The 16,462-nt window shown below is 47.6% G+C and overlaps 1 protein-coding gene across 2 annotated transcripts in view; it reads right to left on the minus strand.

Annotated features, from left to right (window-relative positions):
• Positions 1-1,502: 1,502 nt before the first annotated feature.
• The window catches only part of col6a4a (collagen, type VI, alpha 4a), a 31,466-nt gene continuing 16,506 nt past the window's right edge, over positions 1,503-16,462 (minus strand). For both annotated transcript variants that reach the window (XM_061820935.1, XM_061820934.1), the window contains 32 exons: positions 15,585-16,163; positions 15,137-15,498; positions 13,894-13,972; positions 13,660-13,805; positions 13,499-13,591; positions 13,372-13,425; positions 12,617-12,688; positions 12,160-12,186; positions 12,039-12,083; positions 11,906-11,959; positions 11,720-11,782; positions 11,578-11,643; positions 10,879-10,932; positions 10,765-10,800; positions 10,605-10,667; positions 10,453-10,515; positions 10,300-10,362; positions 10,169-10,231; positions 9,846-9,896; positions 9,506-9,541; positions 9,350-9,412; positions 9,035-9,097; positions 8,551-8,586; positions 8,428-8,464; positions 8,334-8,345; positions 7,600-8,093; positions 5,370-5,460; positions 3,623-4,273; positions 3,453-3,537; positions 3,274-3,380; positions 2,304-2,345; positions 1,503-2,223 (listed from right to left, as the gene is read on the minus strand). In XM_061820935.1, the coding sequence (XP_061676919.1) occupies positions 2,048-2,223; positions 2,304-2,345; positions 3,274-3,380; positions 3,453-3,537; positions 3,623-4,273; positions 5,370-5,460; positions 7,600-8,093; positions 8,334-8,345; positions 8,428-8,464; positions 8,551-8,586; positions 9,035-9,097; positions 9,350-9,412; positions 9,506-9,541; positions 9,846-9,896; positions 10,169-10,231; positions 10,300-10,362; positions 10,453-10,515; positions 10,605-10,667; positions 10,765-10,800; positions 10,879-10,932; positions 11,578-11,643; positions 11,720-11,782; positions 11,906-11,959; positions 12,039-12,083; positions 12,160-12,186; positions 12,617-12,688; positions 13,372-13,425; positions 13,499-13,591; positions 13,660-13,805; positions 13,894-13,972; positions 15,137-15,498; positions 15,585-16,163 (3,926 nt within the window). In that variant the 3' untranslated portion in view covers positions 1,503-2,047. The remainder of the gene's footprint in view (positions 2,224-2,303; positions 2,346-3,273; positions 3,381-3,452; positions 3,538-3,622; positions 4,274-5,369; positions 5,461-7,599; positions 8,094-8,333; positions 8,346-8,427; positions 8,465-8,550; positions 8,587-9,034; positions 9,098-9,349; positions 9,413-9,505; positions 9,542-9,845; positions 9,897-10,168; positions 10,232-10,299; positions 10,363-10,452; positions 10,516-10,604; positions 10,668-10,764; positions 10,801-10,878; positions 10,933-11,577; positions 11,644-11,719; positions 11,783-11,905; positions 11,960-12,038; positions 12,084-12,159; positions 12,187-12,616; positions 12,689-13,371; positions 13,426-13,498; positions 13,592-13,659; positions 13,806-13,893; positions 13,973-15,136; positions 15,499-15,584; positions 16,164-16,462) is intronic.

Consider the following 16,462-nt stretch of genomic DNA (forward strand, 5'->3'; position numbering starts at 1 on the left):
AACGGCTCCTCCTACTTCTTCCTTCCACACAAGGTATGCATTCATTTTGTTAGCATGCTAGCATTAGCTACAATTACGGAACCTGAGACCAGCAACCCAACAAATTGATTCACTTTTAATCCTTTACTCGTTTATTTCTTATTTTACACCACTCCAACCGGAAACGCAAGTATTTCAGAAAGTTTTATCCTTTTTTTTTTTTCTTGGTTTTGCATACTTGTCATTGTGATGATTCATAATACAGTGAACCCCCGCTAGATTTATTTAGCATCCCTACCACAGATTCGGAAGGGTTCCTACAGTAGACGGGAAAATCCAAATTTAAGTTGTACTGAATACCATAATTTTCAGCATTCAAGCCGTGACTTTTTTCACATGCTTTCAACCCTGAGGTTTATGCGGTGATGCAGCGCTAGCGTTAGCGCACCTGGTTATAAGCCTCGGTACACAGAAAAGAGCTTAACGCTAGCGTGGTGCTAGCATTAGCACTAGCATTAAACTCTTTCTGTGTACCGAGGCTTATAACCAGGTGCGCTATGTAGGCCAAGAATTATGGTACTCTCTTCTTGTGTACTGCCTCTCCATGTGGGTTAATGTAGGAGTGGTTTGAAAGTTTTTCATTGCTGTAACATTTATGCTAAACATTGTTAACCTGTATAAGGAGTTTTGCATTGTAGGTCAGTTTTAAGATATTTAAAATTGTAGTTTTGTTGGCAATTATTACATTTTAAATCCACATTCTTTAAATCTATTTAGTTTTATGTGTCAGTTTGGGCTTCAATTGGGAGTGACAAATAAAAATTACAGGACAAACATTTATGCTAGCTAGCCCCGCGCTAGTGTTAGCACACCTGGTTATAAGACTCAGTCGAGGGTTTGCGTCAGGAAGGGCATCCGCCGTGAGTGTTCATCTAAGATGACACCCTGTGGTGACCCCTAACTGGACAAGCCGAAAGACATACATACACAAATTTAACGCTAGCGCTAACGCTATCCCCGCACTAACGCTCGCTAAATCCCCATTCTTTAATTCTGTTTTATTTGTCGGTTTTGGCTTCAATTGGGAGTAACAAAAAAAATGTACAGCACAAACATTTACGCTAGCTAGCCCCGCGCTAGCGTTAGTGTGGCACTAGCATTAGTGCACCTGGTTATAAGACTGTACACAGAAAGTTTAACGCTAGTGCGAACGCTAGCCCCGTGCTAACACTAGCTAAATCCACATTCTTTAATTCTATTTTGTTTTATGTGTTGGATTTGGCTTCAATTGAAAGTGACAAAAAAAAAAAGTTACAGCACAAACATTGACGCTAGCTAGCCCCGTGCTAGCGTTAAAGTGGCGCTACCATTAGCACACCTGGTTATAAGACTCGGTACACAGAGTTTAATGCTACCCCCCCCCCCCCCGCGTTAATTCGATTTTGTTTTATATGTCAGTTTTGGCTTCAATTGGGAATGACAAAAAAAATTTTTACAGCGCAAACATTTTGTTTGGAATACTGTACTTTAAAAAGTCTGTTTTAATACATTCAAAGCATGTAGGAGAGGTAAAACTCATTTTAAAACTTTTTCTTTTTTGTGGTGGCCAAAAGGGGCAAATACAACGCCATGTTCTGCATAGCAGGAATGACAAAAAAAATAATAATCACACAAGTACATAAAAACAACAGCCACTGCACTTTTTAAGTGGTTTCATTATGTTGCACTTCAACGATGGATGAAATATCTACTGCGATAAATGGGGGTTCACCGTAATTATTAATACAAACAATTATGATGTCAAGCTCGAGCTCCCTTTCAACAGTTAATTCAATGGACGCTGTGCTCCTCCTTCTAGTGTGTGTGCCTTGCCCACCAGGGGGCGGTATTGTACAGACAATGGGGAAAAACGAATTTTGTGGAACTTTGGAATGCGAAGTTGACAGATGTTATGGTACATAAAAGCAAAATGAATGTTGGTCAGGTCACACAAGCACCGACGCAATAACAATCATGTCACAAAGGTTTCAAGTTGGCAAAAGAGTCACATTCGGCTGCAGCGCCCCCTTCAGGCCGCGTCGGCCACGCAGGCGTCTTGGCAGGCCTCCAGGGTGCTGAAGCGGTTGGCGTTTCCGCCGCAGCCGCCGTACCAGAAGCGCTCGCACTGCCGCCTCTCGCTGTCGTAGAACCACATCGTGGCGTAGTCCTCGCAGCTGCCCGCGTCCTTGCCCAGCAGGCATGGGTCTGCGTGGAGGCGGGGCAGGAAGAGACCATAGGTCAGGGGTCGGCTGAGCACAGGCGCATGGTGCGTGCGTAGGTTTTACCTTCGAGGTCGGCGTCGCTGGACTGCGGCATTGGTTCGTCGTCTTCGGTCATATTTGACGCGTGAGCAAGAAACAAATTCATTCAAGTGATTAATTCATAAAATATGTACTACTGTTTTTGATAATGTATGTTTTTTTATATATGTTTTTCACATATATACTACTATAATAAGATTGGCTGGCAACCACTTTAGGGTGTACCCCGCGTCCTGCCCGTTGACAGCTGGGATAGGCTCCAGTGCTCCCGCAACCCTTATGAGGATAAGCGGCTAAGAAAATGAATGAATGGACTACTACAATAATGTAAGTTTTGCCAAGTTACAAAACATTCTTCAAAATGTAAATCTTTGGAAATATGCAACTTGTACAGGAATATATATATATATATATTTTTTTGAAAATATGATTTTGCACTTTTCTTAATTTTTAAAATTTACATTTGAAAATGTACAACTTCTCTCAAAATATCTTCCCCACCCCCAAAATATTTTTAATATTTTTTTCTACTGATTTCTAATTCCTAATTAACTAATGCTATTATAAATATTATTTATTTTAATTTTTTGTTTACTTTTTTACTTTTGGGGGAAACAAAGCCTTTTTCAGAAGTCTACAGCTTTTAGAGAATATTTTTGAAAATACATGACGAAACACGTATAGATTTTGGAAAGATAGACTACACACACATATATATATTAGAAAAACTTTTTTCAGAAAAACAGTCCCATCCATGTGAATTTTTGTAAACTTAAAATTATTTGCTGAAACAGGAATATTGGACCTTTTTCTGTGTAGCCCTAAGATGATATAAGACAAACTTCTAATTAATACAAATACTGTACATATGGGGTTAAATATTTTTGGTTTTAGCCACTAAAAACTGATGAAACAGACTGTTTAGCTGTAAGCCGTTCATTTCCTAAACAAGTTGGAATAGATTTTTTTTTGGTGTTTCTGCATCTTTCCCAACCTTCTGGGCTCAGCGTGTGGACGGCATCCGTCTGTCCCGTCTGTTCCTGAAACCGGTCGCTCGGCTTTCCCTGCGGCTGGTCGGCAAACTCCTCCGCGTACCCCTGACTGGACGCCATGCCGGTCACGTGACAACATGATGACGACGACGATGACGATATGATAATGTGGGGGCCTTACCCGTCAACGAAGATCTGTCCTCCATTGTGACCCGTCTGCTGGCAAATCTGCTTTAAAGATGGCGGCGGGTATGAGTTGACGCCCTCTGTAACACAAGCCGAAAATTATGAGTAACTTTTTGGAAGGACGACGCACGGATTTAAAATATTTCCTCAAGTGTTGCGTCTTACTGTTGAGCGCAGCCATGAAGACCCTGAAGAACCTTTTGGCATAGTCCTGCTCTTCGTGGTGAAGCTGTCCCAGGTGCAGCAGGTGCTGCTGCGTGGGCTCGCTGGCCACGGCCTCCACCTGCTCGCGGTCGTAGCGCTCGCCCACCGTCACCACAAACAGCGCCACCCCCTGGCACTTGGCCTTATGTACGGCGGCGCGCAGCACTTCTTGGTCCTCGGGCGCCGTCCGGGTGCCCACCACGGCCAGCACCACCCTCCTCCTGCGGGCGTTGCTGGCCGTCATCGCCTCCCTCACCCCGAGGTCCAGGGCGTGCCCCAGAGCGGAGGAGCCGCCCTGTTGGCGCATGTTCTGTAGGAGGTGCGAGCTCATGAGCCGCTGGTCCTGGTACGACTGCAGGCCGAACTCCACTTTGGTGCCCCGGACGCCGCTCTGCTGGACCACGGCCACGCGGGCGCGGGTGTCGGCCCGACCCGGCTCGGGACTGACCGCCAGTTGCTCCACCAGGGAGCCCAAAAGTTGCTGGGCGCCGGCGTACTCGTCGGCCTGCATCTCGCGGGAGCCGTCCACCAGCATCACCACGTCTGCCTCAACTACCTGCGGCGGCGGCGTCTCCTGGATGAACCCGCACTCCTGCGCACGCCGGCACGGGTCTATGCACACGATCACAATTTACAACTCCGTAAGCTGCGGTAATCGTTTTCATCCCAGAGGATAAAGAATACATGCCGGTGAGTAATGTCATATTATGGCTCTGTTGTTTCAGCGTTTGTGTTTAAATATGTTGCTGAAAGGGTTGCAATACAACAACACAAATACTGTAGTTAGAACATCCATCCATTTTCTTTGCCGCTTATCCTCATGAGGGTCGCGGGGAGTGCTGGAGCCTATCCCAGCTGTCAATGGGCAGGAGGCGGGGTACACCCTGAACCGGTTGCCTTCCAATCACAGGGCACATGGAGACAAACAGTCGCACTCACAATCACACCTAGGGGCAATTTAGAGTGTCCAATTAAAGTTGCATTTTTGGAATGTGGGAGGAAACCGGAGTGCCCGGAGGAAACCCACGCAGGCACGGGGAGAACATGCAAACTCTATGCAGGCGGGGCTGGGATTGCACCCGGGTACTCAGAACTTTGAGGCCAATGCCTTTACCAGCTGAGCCCAACGTGCCGCCCTCCTCTCATCATGTTTACATAATTTATGAACCAGAATCCAAGTCAGAAATGAAGGGTAACTTGTTTTTCAACTATTCATGTTTGGTAACACAAAAATCCTTGCGATATCTCAACACGATCATTTGTGATATATGACAATTTGAAATTTTGATACACATTTTTACAAGAATCATGGAAATGGAAACTCTAGATTTAGCTTCACGGGCCACATAAAATCAACCAGCGGGGCGGATCTGGCCCCCGGGCCTTGAGTTTGACACCTGTGATTCATAGCATTGTTTATTTGCATTTGGCTCAAGAAATGTAAGATTTGTTTTCCTTTATCCACCATGTCCAGTTCTCTTCGTTTCACTTTTTGTTCAATATCTGCCAAACTGCAGCTCCTATCTTATTTTTTTTTCATTCTGAAGTCAAAGCAAAAAAGAAAAGACTGCTCGTATCTCGAAAAAAATCCTCAATCCGCAGCTCGTCACTGTCATTCGACCACCGCAACGAACGCTAACAGTCCAGCTAATAGCACGGCTAATGTACTAACATAATAAAAATTAAAAAACCGAGGCCGGGTGCTTACCGTAACAGATGGCGCAGTTCTTCACTTTCCTCAAATTGGTGGCAACGTCCCGCCCCAGCACAGTGAAGATGGAGTTTCCTGTATCGTCCAGCTGAGAGGAAACACACCTTCAGACTCCTTTTCACAATAAAATGCTCACCCGAGACTACACGAGAGTTTGCAAAAGTACTCGAAGCACTACTTTGGTTCAAATGAAGCTCCTCGACTATTCCATTTTCCAAGCCGCCTATCCTCGCAAGGGTGGCGGGAGTGCTGGAGCCTATCCTATCAGTCGAAAGGCGAACTACACACTGAATGGTGCGCCAGTTAGTCGCAGGCACAACTATTTTAACATATTTCCTTGGAACAAAGCAACACAGTGAACGGCAGTTTTGTTCGTGTTTTCCTTTGGGAATGTATCGTCCCTTATTCCCAGCCTTTTTCGCCGTTTCTAAAATCAAAATATTTTGCTCTGGTGACAAAATGGTGCCAAGGAACTATGTTGAACTGAGGGAAGGTGCTTCATTTAGTCGGACAATAGCCTGATCCAATAGAAAATTATGCTTTGCTGCCATCTTGTGGCAACTATGAGTCATTACAAACCTTTTTGTGAGGATTTTAGCCATTTGCAGCAAAGTTCAGTCATTATCACTGTACTTGATTACGCTGGCCTGAGCACCAAAACTGCAACTAAGGGGGGATAAGTTAAAAAAAAAAAAAGTGCGTCTAGGTAAGTATGCGGGTAGTCCTTGGGTTAAGACGGTCTTGACCTAAAATGCTTCCACTTTACAAGTTGGGGATGAGATCCTTCCCCAAGTGGAGGAGTTCAAGTATCTCGGGGTCTTGTTCACGAGTGAGGGAAGAACGGAGCGGGACATCGACAGACGGATCGGTGCAGCGTCTGCAGTGGTGCGGACTTTGTATCGGTCCGTTGTGGTAAAGAGGGAGCTGAGTCGGAAGGCGAAGCTCTCAATTTACCAGTCGATCTACGTTCTTACCCTCACCTATGGGCACGAGCTGTGGGTCGTGACTGAAAGAACAAGATTCTGGATAGAAGCAGCCGAAATGAGTTTCCTCCACAGGGTGTCCCTTAGAGATAGGATGAGAAGCTCGGTCATCCCGGGAGGGGCTCGGTGTCGAGCTGCTGGTCCTCCGCATTGAAAGGAGCCAGATGAGGTGGCTGGGGCATCTGATTCGGATAGCCTCCTGGACGCCTCCCTGGTGAGGTGTTCCGGGCATGTCCCACCGGAAAGAGACCCCAAGGACTACGTCTCTCGGCTGGCTTGGGAACGCCTCAGGATCCCTCCGGAATAGCTGGAAGAAGTGGCTGGGGAAAGGGAAGTCTGGGTATCCCTGCTGAAGCTACTTCCCTCGTGACCCAACCCAGAAAAGTGGTAGATAATGGATGGATGGCCCTCAAAGAAGAAAGCTGTGTCTTTCAGCAATGCTTCTACAGCCAAAAGAAAATCCATGACCATGGAAACAAAGCTCAAGATCATACAAAGATTGGAGAACGGAGAGACACCAACACCACCAGGCTTCAGTTGGTCGACCGTGGTGACTATTATTAAAGACAAAGCCGGTATTTTAGCGCATGTGACGGGTTCCGCTCCTCCGTCAGATACAACGATCACAAAAGGTTCTTTGAGACTTGTCGAGATGAAGAGGACTGTGGACCAGTTTCTGTCAGAACAGGTAAGCACAGCCTCCCCTTCTTCTTTTCCATCCACCTCTTAGCAGTAATGCTAAGAACTACATCATCTTGTTTATTTCATTGTATTTGTTTTTTATGCAAAGTATTTTGATGTCGATTCTGATTTTAATGGTGGAATCCGACTTAGGTCGAAATTCCAGTTAAGTCGCCACTGTCAGAACGGCTCTTAGTCGTAGACCGAGGACTCCCTCCCTCAACAGAACTGAAAAGTGGACTTCAGTAAAGTATTTAAGTGTTCCCCACTGCTGAGAACAGCCAAAATCCACAAATCGACACCCCCAGAGTGAGAAAATTTATAACTGCAAATACAGAAGATGAAATATGCGACACATGGCGCTCCTTAACTGGCTTCAACATCAAGATGCCACAAGATGGCGGTGAATCCCGACTTTTGTCTCAGTGAAACTCCACAACTCAATTACACAGATGCCAAAAGATGTCGGCAGAGCATTACTTTTATCTAACTGAAGCTCCTCAACTGACTTCAACAGTTTCTTAGCGCCAAGATGCAACACGACGGCGTGAGGTCAAACTTGCCTCCATGGCCCGACTGACGGCGGGGGCGTTCCTCAGGGAGATGACGGCGGGCACCACGTTGAGGGCGCGGTACTCCATGACAGCCGTCACCACGTCGCCGACGTCCTGCGGCGGCCCGTTGGAGAAGAACACGGCCACCTTCCTCATCATGACGCCCGAGCGCACGCGCTTCAGCACGTTGTGGGCCACGAAGCGCATGGCAGCGCCCAGCTGGCGCCGGTTGGACGTGCGCTCCAGCGCCACGTTCCTCACGGCCTCCAGCAGCTGCGTCTTGCGCCGGTAGTCGTGGAAGCGGATCAGGTACTTGGTGTGGGCGCTGTAGGCCACCACGGCCACGCGGGCCCCCGTGGGGCAGTTGCTCTCGGCCACGGTGACGTCCTCTAGGAGGGACAGGAGCGCCGAGCGCTGGCGCTCGAAGGCCACCGGCGTCACGTCCTCGGACATGTCCAGCGCCACCACCAGCTCCGTGGGGAGGGCGGGGCAAGAGCCCAAGTCTGAACGGCCGCCAACCACCAGAACACAGTAAGACGTCCGCCAAAACCTCAAACATTCATCCATTCACATCAGGAAACTTCTTCACACCATTATTAATTTATGTACTCGTTCATTCTGTAATGCAATTTTTTTTGTCATCCTTTCATGAATTCACCTCATTTTTCATGTATTCATTCATTCACTTATGAATTTAGTCGCTCCATGATTCATTCGTCTTGTGAAAAGTGATTGATACGTACCAGTGGAGCAAGCTGAAAGATCGCAAACACAAAAAGAGAACGATGAGAACGTAGCGTGGTGGGCGGGGCCTCGGCGACGAGGCGTCGCACTCACCGCAGTTGTCGCGGATGAACGTGATCAGCTCGCACTCCTGTACGGCAAAACACGACATTTTGAATCAACGCGACTCAATTTAACACCGCACGCATGACGAAGAAGATGACAAGCGATGCTTACCGTCTTGCCTTTACCTCCAGGGGGACCTCGCGGGCCCTGCGGGTGTCACAGGCAGACAACATTATTAATTAATTAGTTCATTCATTCATCTCAGTGCTTTATTTAGTCATTTTTAAAAAATTGTCTTAATTCATTATTTTCTTTATTTCATTCATGTAGATGACTTTCATTCATTTTGCACTTTTTTTCATTCTTCCATTTTATTTCCTTAAATCGTTCGTTTGCATTCATGATTTATTTTTTTCTATTCATGTCTTTTGTCCATTAGTGTGTTCAATAATTTACAATTTTCTTTCCTCATCCATATATTCTTAATTTTTTTTTCGTAAATTCATTCATCTGTTGACCTACTGATATTTAGTCTCTATTTCAGTTTTTATTTCATTCATCCATTTTATTCAATTATTGATTTATGTGTTCATTTTTGACTGAAATCATTCATTCATTCATTCATTCATTCATTCTAGTCGTGTAAAAGTCTCACCTTGTGTCCCTCGTAACCCGGCTCTCCGGGCTTACCCGCGTCCCCAGGACGACCCGAGTTACCCTGCAGGGGCGCACAACAAAATAAAATTACTCAAATGTCAACAAGCATTTATTAAAAAAAAAAAAAAAAAAAAAGGTGAGGTCTGGGTAAATCATGAATTTGATCAATTGATTTGATTTTATGGCTCAGGGTTACATTTACATTTTTTAGCAGCTTCTGCAGTTCAAAGCCCATCGCTGCTAATCTGAACTTCTTGCACTAACAACATGGCTGCGAACGTGTGTATTGACGTTGATCTTTGCGGCGACTCACCCCGCGACCTTGGTTGCCTTTGCGTCCCGGTAGGCCTTTAGGACCTTGCAGTCCGTTCTCACCCTGCAAACAGAAAAGTGGGCGTCAGGCAGCACTTCCTCAAGCGGCTTTTTCAAATTAAAAGGACTTCCTGTCTATAAACACGGACGCACTCACCACTAAACCGGGATAACCGGGGAAGCCTGCATCTCCCTAAACACACAAAAATAGATGAAAACACAAATATACAAACGTGCGCAAATAGACAGACTCAAACGCACAACACACAAAAACAAACACATGTAGAAACATACATGAAAACAGACACACGTGAATGTGCACAAACAAGCATGCACGCTTATAAAAATAATCACACATGCATACCAACACACAAACAGTACATTATGCTAGCACGCACGTACAAACGTACGCACGCAGACACACACATACAACGTGAGGCCAACCGACACAAAATTATGAGCGTGTGCGAAATCTCTCGGGAAGGTCGCCTGGTTACCTTGATGCCTTTCGGGCCAGCCGGGCCGTATCCGTCTCTGCCGTCCTGGCCCTGGAGGAGGTATCAACAGTTTACATGGCGAGTACACAAAGCGCAGCTGCACGCTGACACTTTGACACACGACACGCGTAAACAACTCCAAAAATCACAGACGCACACACAGACGATTATGGCATATGACGATCTTTCTCATTCATTAAGTGTCATGAATGTAAACGGACGCTTTTCAATCACATTCATGAGAAGCAGATGTTTATGGTGAGGAAGTTAGCATTTGTGCCATGTCGCCCCCTGTTGGTCAGGAGGGAAAAAAAAACACTCACCGGCGCCCCCCGGGGTCCCGCCGTTCCCTGGACACCCCGCACGCCCGGATCTCCGGGTTGTCCCTTTAACAACAAACACCTCCGTCGTTACCATGTGACATGACACCAATGTGACGTTGCCATTGGCTCACCTTCTGACCGTGACCACCGCGTCGGCCCGTGGAGCCCGCCCCGCCCGGTGAACCCGGCGCCCCCTGCAGGACACCGCAAAAATACTCGTAAGCGCACACCTTTAACACTGCGTGACGTCGTCGCGTTGGCGATAAATCACACCGCTCGCTCACCTGTGGCCCAGGAAGTCCAGGGATCCCTCTTGGTCCGGGTTGGCCTCTGACCCCTCTGGGGCCCTGGAGAGACATTTGTGATCAGTGACAAATATATATACCAAAAAAAATAATATTTCCAATGCTGGCATCAGTTCCTGTTTGTCACTCACCTGAGGACCTGAAGCACCAGGACTTCCTGACACTCCAGGATCTCCGGGAGCTCCCGCAGCACCCTGGGGGATCGCACACACACACACACACACACACACAATTCTCAGCGTCTGTACTGGTGACATATAGCAAAATTTGTTCTTCTCGGATTGGTCCCACCTTCTCCCCAAGGGGTCCTCGTCTTCCATCAGGCCCCTGAAAAACGCACGCAAAAAGAGTCAGAAGAAGTGAAGTAAAGTAAGATGGCCACTAACAGAAGAAGAAAAAACTCACAGAGTTCCCTGGGATGCCGGCTTCTCCGGCTCTCCCGTCTAGACCCGGTTCTCCCTGTGCGCGTGGAAGGAAGGAAAGCAGCGAAGAAGAAGGTGGATAAGAATGGAAGAAGACATGAAAGAAGATGAAAGGAAAGAAAGACAAAAGCAATAGAATGAAGGAAGGAAGAAACGAAGTCAAACACAAGGACAGAAAGATGCGAAGGAGGCGGGAAAGAAGAAAGCGGGAAAGACCAGAAGAATGAAAATGTGAAGATTGGGAGGAAAGAAGGGAGGAAAGAATGAACGGAACAAGAAAAGGATAAAAGATGGAAAGAAGCAAGGACCAAATGAAGGAATTGAAGGAAGACGAGAAAAAATGCAGAGATTGAAGAAAGGAAATAGAAGGGAAGCAGGGAAAGGGGTAAGAATGAAGGGAGGTGGAAAAGAAAGAAGGAAGGACACAAGGAATAAATAAATGAAGGTGGGAGACAAGAAAAGCATAAAGCAAGAAATGAAAAGATTTAAAGAAGGAAGAAAGAAGGGAAGGGAAGAAGGAGGGTAGTAAATGAACACTCAGTAAGGAGGCAAGAAGGAAAGAAAACAAGGAAGGGATCAAAAAAGAAAAGGAGGAAAGAATAACAAAAAAAAAGTCCACACATCAAAGTGACGCCATGATGACAACAAGATCAGCAGCGTTGCATTGTGCGACGTCGCTGACCGGCAAACCGGGATTCCCGACGTCTCCCTTGGGCCCCGGCACGGTGTTGTCCCGTCCCGGTTCTCCCTGGCGGACACGAGAGGGCGGGGTCAAGCGAACAGCAGGTTCTGATTTTGGGTCGGCGAGGAGCCGCGCAACTCACCGGATCTCCTCTCAGGCCTCGCTGTCCCTTTAGCCCCGCCTCCCCTCGGATGCCGGGAATGCCCTGCGGAGCGGCGGACGAGATCGGGCCCGTCAATCGACTGGCTGGAGTTCAGAGGTCGACACGCCCGCGGGGCCAACGACACGGAACGGAATTCACGTTTACTCATGCCCGAGCGGCTTTTACCGGATTCCCTGGATGTCCTCGCTCTCCTCGACTGCCATCTTGTCCCGACACGCCCTGCACGCACAACCACGAGACCGGCCTTCATCGCGCCCGAAGACGACCGCGACGACGACGAGAACGCCCGACTCCCTACCTGGTCCCCGTTGACGCCGTCCAGTCCCACTTCACCGTTCTCGCCCTGCAAAAACAATTACGTCAAATTCGGCGGGGTGAACTTCCGGGGGGGCGGCGCCATCTTGTTGATGTCAACTCACCCGATTGCCGCGCAGGCCTCGGGAGCCCTGAAAGCAAACAAAAAACCACAGTGATGCTTCGTGAGGTCCAAAACACACAACACAACACACACATGCGCATGTTTACAAATTATTATTAGAGTTTGCAAATATATCGGAAGGTGCAAAAATTATTGTCCTTTGTGATGATTTCCAGGTTAGCATTTAGCCACACAGCTACGGAGTAGCTTTCCTGAAACTTGGGTTCGAAGGAAGACATCCAAGGTCAGAGTAACAGTTTTTAGTTCTTGGTTGCATTGACTGTGACCTTTTTCCCTACTGCCTAGATTTCTTTCTTTTATCAGGACGTTGAAATCCTTTTTTTTAATACAATATCTAGTTTTCAGCTAGCACTGGATGCTAGCATGTTGTGTCACAAAGTTCCATGTTGTTGTCATTTGTCATATCGGCGTTTTTTTCCAGTTTCATCAGAAACTACCTTCGGTCCTCGGAGCCCGGGGCAGCCTCGGACCCCCTGAGGTCCACTTGGTCCAGGACCGCCACGCCCGCCCTGAAACACAACCACACCGCAGTTGCGTCGTCAACACGGAAAGCAAGGGAACGAAAGAAAGGATGAAGGAAGGAGTGAAGGAAACAGGGAAGCATGGAAGGACGTTTACGTCCTTTGTTCTTTTGAAGGAGGCAAAGAACATGCGAGGGGGGAAGACAGAAGAAAGCAGGGAGGCAGAAGGAAAAAAGGATGCAAGAAAGGGAGGAAGTGGAAAGAAGGAAGCACAGATCAAAGGTGGAAAGGAGAACGAGGGAGGATCTTTACTTCACTTCATGAAAGAAAAGACAGCTAGGGAAAGGGAGGCAGGAAGAAACAGTCAAGCCAAAGAGGAGGAAGGAAAGTACAGAAGAAAGGAAGAAACTGAAAGAAGGATCGACAGGAGGAACAAAAAAAATGGAAGGAAGGAAAAGAGAAAAGAAGGAGGGAAACTGAACCAAGGAATGAGGATTATTTCCTCGGGGCAAAGAAAGTGCAAGGAAAGAAGGACGAAATATTAAATTCAGAGGGAAGAATGGTAGAAGAAACTGAGAAGATGAAAATAAGGAAGGAGGAAAGAACATGAAAAAGGGAATGAAGGAAGAAAAGAAAGAGGGAAAGAAAAAAAGATAGAAAGCAAGGACTGAAGGGTTGGAGAAAAGAAGGAAGCTAAGAAAGGCGAAAGTAAAGAACTTGAGAATACTTACAGGAACGCCCTCCTCTCCTGGGAAACCCGGGTAACCCGTCTGGCCTGCCGCCCCCTAAAGGACAAAAACATCGCACGAGGATGAAGATGCCAATGATGACCAAGATGACGGCGGCCATGATGATTACCTTTGCCCCCAGGGAACCCCGAGATCCGCGGACGCCTTCGTGTCCCGAGCATTTGCACGTGACGTTGCAGCACTTGCGGTCGGACACGGTGTCCTGTCACGACACCGACACCCGTCAGCCAATCGCAGCACCGTCGGGTTAGCTAAGCGTTAGCAACTCACGATCTGCTTGAGTACGGTGCTGCCCACGCTCTGCATGGCGATGCTGAGCGGAAGCTTGTAGCCGAACCCCCGGCCGAACTCCAACATTTGCAGCTGAGCCAGGTCCGGCGCCCCCTCCAGGCCCACCATCAGCAGTGCGTCGACACCTGTGGGAAGTGCCCCGCCTTACTTCCATGTGCCGATCAATAAAAATGCACAAAAACTGTTTCTTTTTTTTTTTTTTTTTTTTTTTACCAGACTGTCGCAGCAGATCTGACTCGTACTCCAGTTTCATCACGTCTTCATCTAGTCCATCTGAGAAGATGATCAGAACCTAAAGGAAGAAAGCATATTTACCGTAATTCCCGGGCTACCGAGCGCATCTGGTTACAAGCCTCACCCAGTACATTTGTAAAGGAAATACCATTTGGTACGTACATACGCCGCAGCCGTGTAAAAGCTGCAAGTGCCCACATTGAAACCCACATTGAAACACGAGATATTTACAAAGAAAGACGGTACGCAGAGAGAGCTAAACGCTAGTGCTACCGTGCTAATGCTAATGCTAGTGCCACACTAACACGATCGCTGTGCTAACAGGACCAGTTTAAAAAAAACATACCGGTAAAAATCACTGAGGCACGGCAGTAACATGCTAGTGCAGCACTAACAGGGCCGGACCGGTAAAAGTCACTTCCTCGGCACATATACTCCACCGATCTCACGCTTACCTTTTCTGCTCAAGTCCGCCCTTGCGGCCGTTAGGGAAAAAAATGCACAAATTAGCCGCATCACCGCATAAACCACAGGGTTGAAAGCGTGTGAAAAAAGTTGCGGCTTATAGGCCGAAAATTACGCTACATATAAGTCAAGATTCAAGCTTACAGCCATGCTACCATGAGAACGCCCGATTTCGTCAGATCTGGGAAGCTAAGCGGGTTTGGGTCTGGTTAGTACTTGGACGGGAGAGTGCCTGGGAATACCAGGTGTGGTAAACTTCTCTCCCCGGTTAAAATGCAGAGGGGTTGCGTCAGGAAGGGCATCCAGCGTAAAAACTGTGCCAAACAAATATGCGTTCATCTGAGATGATACGCTGGGGCGACCCCTAACGGGACAAGCCGAAGGGAAAAGAAGAAGATAAGTCAAGACTCAAGTCTTGACCTTCAAGCTTCAAGCAAATTCAAAATTTGTGTGGAAAGAGTCATGCGACATCAACATCAACCCGTACTAAATCTCAATCAAGTCGAGTCGACGTGAGTCATTACTTTGGTTTGGCGAGCCATAAGTCAAGTTATGTAATGTAGGTCATAGTACATTCACAATCACATCATTATTCAAACCCTTCCATGCAGGTTTTCAAACATAAACGGGCAGGATTTCAAGTCATGTAGTTCAACTCAAAGTCAAGTCGAGTCTTTCGTAAGTTTTAGCCACGCAAGTCCTGAAATCAGCAACATAAATCACGTGACAAACTGCACATAGAGGACTCGTGACTCACCTTCACCCCGCCTCGGGAGTCGTCCTTAAACTTCTCCCCGAAGGACCTCAGCATGGCGCTGTCGAGGCGCGTGGGAACATTCAAATTCAAAGTCATGACCTTGGTCAACACGTCGTCGTCGGGGTCGTAGGGTTTGAACTTGAAGTCGTAGAGGGGTCGCCCATCCTGACCCACCACCCTGTAACCGATGTTGGTCTTGATCGGGTCCGGGGTTGTGCAGCACAGCCCCTGGATGGTGGAGGCGTAATGGACGATCTCGGGGAGGAAGGTCCTGAGCTTGTTGTGACCGCTGATCAACATCTCACCGGGAAGTCCAGTTCTTTTCGAAATGTCGAAGCCCATGGCGATGTCGACGCTGCAGCCTGAAGCGTAGAGAAGTCAAACGGACTTGTGAAGAAAATGAAACGAACGAAGGAAAGAATTAGAAAAGTAAGAACATGGAACGCACTTTTCTGCTGTTCGATGGGTTTGGATTTACATATGGTGTTGACCACCTTTTGTCTGATCGATTCCAAACTACCGAAGTTCTCAACGGTGAAGAGTCTGTCGTGTGTCCCAGTGATCTGCAGGAGTTGCAGGTCGTGGACGTCGCCAACGCCTATGACGAAGACCTCCACGCCGAGAGCTTTGAGGCGCTCCGCGGCATCCTGCACGTCGTCCTGGGACTCTCCGTCCGTGATCAGCACCAAGTTCCGGGAGACCCCGGCCGACCGGCGGCAGCCCCGCGATTCCTCAAAGTGACCCCTGATGGCATCCAGGGCGCGTCCGATCAAGGTACCGCCGCCGCGCTGGTTCATACCCATGATGTGGTTGGTCACCGACTCGTAAGTGAAAAACTGGTTCAGGTAAAACTCGTGCTGGAAAATGTCACTGAACTGCGCCAGTCCGACTCGCACTAAATCCTGGCTGACTTTGAAGCTGGCCACGAGCTGTGTGGTGAAGGTCTTCATGATGGTGTAGTCTTGAGGGTTGATACTGCCCGACTGATCGATCAGGAAGATCAGGTCGGCTTTCTGCTTCTCGCAGGCTGCGAAAGAATAGAGTACACCATTGAAAACATTTTTAGTCTTACAAGATCACGTCCATCTTTTAGCGATCAGATCATCTGATTAGCGAACCGACGTCGGACCGTTTCTCCGCTTCCGGGAGCCAATGGTTTCTCTGATGGGTCGACTAGTCAGCAAAAACTTTCATATCATTGGACCAAAATTGAGAAAAGAGGGTAAATATCTTGAATTATGCTTTGAGCCTTCTTCTCGACTGCCATAGAAAATTCAGACATTGTTGACATGATCCTTGTGCTCGGATTAATGGAAGCGACATGAT

This window comes from Syngnathoides biaculeatus, chromosome 5 (assembly GCF_019802595.1).
Source record: "Syngnathoides biaculeatus isolate LvHL_M chromosome 5, ASM1980259v1, whole genome shotgun sequence".
In the NCBI taxonomy this organism is placed as follows: Eukaryota; Metazoa; Chordata; class Actinopteri; order Syngnathiformes; family Syngnathidae; genus Syngnathoides; species Syngnathoides biaculeatus.